At 50.4% G+C, this 4,024-nt stretch overlaps 1 protein-coding gene across 1 annotated transcript; it reads left to right on the top strand.

The window, feature by feature from the left end:
• Nucleotides 1-862: 862 nt before the first annotated feature.
• On the top strand, nt 863-2,364 carry Sit1 (signaling threshold regulating transmembrane adaptor 1). The gene is given in 6 exon segments (XM_026379933.2): nt 863-904; nt 907-964; nt 1,094-1,229; nt 1,314-1,372; nt 1,484-1,545; nt 1,636-2,364. Coding segments are annotated over 6 exon segments (591 nt in total). The 3' UTR covers nt 1,870-2,364.
• The last annotated feature ends 1,660 nt before the right edge of the window (nt 2,365-4,024 follow it).

Here is a 4,024-nt window from a genome sequence, read left to right as displayed (position 1 = left end):
TCCTAGTTCAGAAATTCCTTCAATACAATTAAATGAAATGAGAGTTCTTAGGAACAGTTTGGATGAAATGGGTCAAATGGATCCAAAGTGGATCACACCTATAATCCCAGTAATTTGGGAAGTTGAGGCAAGAGGATCACCAAGGTTGAGAACAGCCTGAGCATCTTGTCTCAAAATAAAAATAAATAAGTCTGGGGATACAGCTCAGTGGTAAAGTACCCTAAGTTCAATCACTAATACCAAAAAAAAAAAAAAAAAAAAAAAGGTTGGGGTGGGAACCTAACTTCCTTATTCTCCCCCCACTATAATAGTAATAATAACAATGACAATAATTATATACTTTTTTCAGGTTGCTAGGAATGGAACCCAGGGCCTCATGGAAATATTTTCTCTCAGTCAACCTTAGACTGTGATGAGACTGCAGGCACCCCAAGGCCACTGTGCTTGACAGCATGCTCATTAAGGAATACATTCTCATCCATTCATGACTCAGAGTTAGATAGAACAAGCGGACATAATGTGGCAGGTGGGGTGGGGGCTCCTGTCCTTTTTGGTCATGTCTCATGCCACTTCTGCCCCTTGGTCCTTATGGGCTCACCTACACATGGCACAGAACCCTTGGGCCTGCAGGTGTTCTTGGGTGAAGGGGACTCAGCCTGAGTGTGGAGAGAGCTCAGGAACTGCAGAGTGGTGCAGGTGCAGGCACAGGGCGGGGTCTTTGTTCTTTCGAGATCATCCTTCCCCTCCCCCTTCCTTCCGGGAAACCAGAAACTTTGCCACCCTCAGTACTGGGGATGTTGAGCTGTGGGGGCCAGACCCAGGGAGGGATGGGAGTAAGGGGGGCTGTGGCAGCTGTCCAGCCATGAGCTGGGCTGGCCAGCTCAGGGCAGTGTGTTTATGGACCCAACTCTCACATCAGCAGTCATGAGCAGAAGTGACAACTGCACGGATCTACTAGCATTGGGTGAGCTGGGCGGGGCAGGGGTTTCTGGGGGAGGGGTCATGAGGCTCCATGTCCCACTTGCTGGCAAAAGTAGAGATAGGTGGCTGGGCGGTAACAACCCCCACAACCCCAACCCTGTCATATCCACAGGAATCCCTTCCATAACCCAGGCCTGGGGACTGTGGACCCTCTTAGGAGCTGTGACACTGATGCTTCTCATCTCACTGGCTGCACTGTTGTCCCAGTGGACCAGTGGCCGGAGCAAGAGCCAGCCTGGGCAGGGACGGTGAGTGGGGGACAAAAGGGATGGGTTAACTTAGAGTTCCTCCTTACCAAGGAATCCCGCTTATCCCCCAATTCTGTGTTGCAGTTCTGGAGGGTCGGTGGAAGAGGTCCCCCTGTATGGGAACCTGCACTATCTACAGACAGGTAGGGTGCTTCGGAGGAGGGACAGGCACAGGGGCCAGGTCCCGGTGGGTGGGTCGGGGGTATGTAGAAGGAGGAACAAGAAGCTGACCAGAGTTCTGTTCCCTGCCCAAGGACGGCTGTCTCAAGACCCAGGACCAGACCAGCAGGATCCATCCCCGGGAGGTCCTGTCAGGGTGAGTCAGATGGTGCTGAACAAGAAGGGAGGGAAGGACATGGGGGTCTTTTCCAAGGGTTCAGTGAACTCTGACAGCCTTCATTTCCAGGCTGCAGAGGAGGTGATGTGCTACACCAGCCTGCAGCTGCGGCCTCCTCAGGGCCGGATCACCAGTCCTGTGACCCCCATCAAATACTCAGAGGTGGTGCTGGACTCCGAGTCAAAGCCCCAGGCTGCCAGCCCTGAGCCAGAGCTCTATGCCTCAGTGTGTGCCCAGACACGCAGAGCCCGGGCTTCCTTCCCAGATCAGGCCTATGCCAACAGCCAGCCTGCACCCAGCTGAGGAGGAGGGCCTGGAGCAGCGGCCATGCACTGCCACCTCCTTGTCGCAAGGACTCTTGCTGCCCTGCCAGGGGCATGCCTGTTTTCCAACCACACCCAAGGACTACCAGCTATTACCCAGTCACAGGTGGTGACCTACCCAGAATTTCCTATCTGAGCAGTGAGAGACATCTCAGGGTATGGTAGGCCCAAGGCTTCCTGAGAATAGAGGAAGCAAAGACAGTGGCCCCCTCCCCACTTCTTTTTTCTATTTGTTCTTCTCAGCCCTCACACTCCCAGATTGTCACCTCTTTCTCCTTCTGGAGTTCAACCAGATTCCCCTCAATCCCCTCCCTCACAGCTTACCCTGCACCTCAGTGTCTCCTCAGGCACAGGAAGTGGATACCGTGGCAGGTCTAAGCACCTGAGAGGATGTGGGTAAGAATCATTTGGGGGAGTTCATAGGCTGGCAGGGTCCTAGGACCTATGACCTGAGGGATCCAAACCTGGCTTCTAACCTGAGAATCCTGACAGGACAATATTGTCTCTATGCTGCTGTCTCTGTCATATTTTGAAATAAAACTTTTCAAAAAGTGTTTCGATTTTTACCTAGAAGACTACAAACAACAGACCCCACAAGGGTGGGGGTGTGTGCTGCCATCCACACAGATCATTTCTGGGGATTCCTAGCTGCAGAAGAAGGACCAAGAGGGACTCCAGAAGTAGGTGCTAGGGATAGAGGGCTGGAGCTCAGCTCCTCAGCTGCTCTTGCTGCTGCTAGAACATTCCCAGGATTTGCACTCAGGGCCAGCCCATTGTCCCTGGGTCAGCAAGCTCACCAGCCCCATGACCTCTGTAACTGCTACCGCCTGCTTACACAATCTGCTGGCCTAGCTCCTCCATCAGTTCCCCTATCAATCCCCTCATGCCTCATGAGTTACCTATACCCCTATCGTACACTTCTTCTGGCCTTTTCTTCATCACTATGGCAACAGTTCACTCCATCCTATTCTACTTCAATTTCTCAGTTGTCACTTATGGTCCTGGCAACAGCTTTGCCTGTTACCACTTTCATTTTAATCCCTATCTAATATGCCCTACCTCTCCACCCATCATCTGCTTTATTCTTAACTCTAGCTTCCTGTACTATATAGCATGCCACAATAGGCAGGTTAGCATTGACATTAGAACCGTGGGCTTCGGAGCCTGACCATCTGAGGTCAACATCTAATTCTACCCCTGCCACCACCAACTGTGTGTTCTTGAGCAACTGAGCCTCAGTTTCATTCATTCCCGCCCCCCCCCCACTCTTTCTCTTTGCAGTACTGAGGATCAAACCTAGGGCTTCACGCATGGTAGGCCCGAGCCCTTTTTATTTTTTTATTTTGAGGCACAGTCTTTCTGATTCTCTTATATGCCTTACCAAGTTGCTGAGGTTGGCCTAGAACTTTTGATCCTCCTGGCTCAGCCTCCTGAGTGGTTGATATTCCAAGTGTGTGTCACCATGCCTTACCCAGCCCCTTTCTTTTTGAAAATTTTATATTGAGACAGGGTCTTGCTAAATTGCTCACATTAGCCTTGAACTTGTGATTCTCCTGCCTCAACCTCCTGAGTAGCAGGAACTACAGGTGTGTGCCACTGTGCCCAGACTGAGTTCAGGTTTTCAAGATGAAGAGGATATTGTTGTCTATTTTTATTTGGGGGGGTGTACTAGGGATTGAACTCAGGGGCACTCAACCACTGAGCCACATCCCCAGCCCTATTTTGTTTTTTATTTAGAGACAGGGTCTCACTGAGTTGCTTAGCACCTCGCAGTTGCTGAGGCTGGCTTTAACCAGTGATCCTCCTGTTTCAGCCTCAGGAGCTGCTGGGATTACAGGCGGGTGCTACCACACCCAGGCTTAATGTTTATTTTTAAAAGGATGTTGTGTGACTTAAATGAATTACCAAATGTAAAACACGGAGAAGAGAGTGCTCAATAATTATTAAAATAAGAGAAAAATAGAATACTCTGGAGGAGCTTATAGTTGAAACTATAAGCAGGAACATAACGCATAGTATGAATCACAACAGAAGAGCAGAGGGAACCATATGGCAAAGGGCTTCTTTGGAGGAGCTGATGGAAATTCATCCACCAGGGCTGGAGGGATATGAAAGGGGAAATGGTAATATAAGGC

This window comes from Urocitellus parryii, chromosome 4 (genome assembly GCF_045843805.1).
Source record: "Urocitellus parryii isolate mUroPar1 chromosome 4, mUroPar1.hap1, whole genome shotgun sequence".
In the NCBI taxonomy this organism is placed as follows: Eukaryota; Metazoa; Chordata; class Mammalia; order Rodentia; family Sciuridae; genus Urocitellus; species Urocitellus parryii.
The sequence above is the reverse complement of the archived record's forward strand: the minus strand, read 5'-3'. Positions and strand labels throughout refer to the sequence as shown.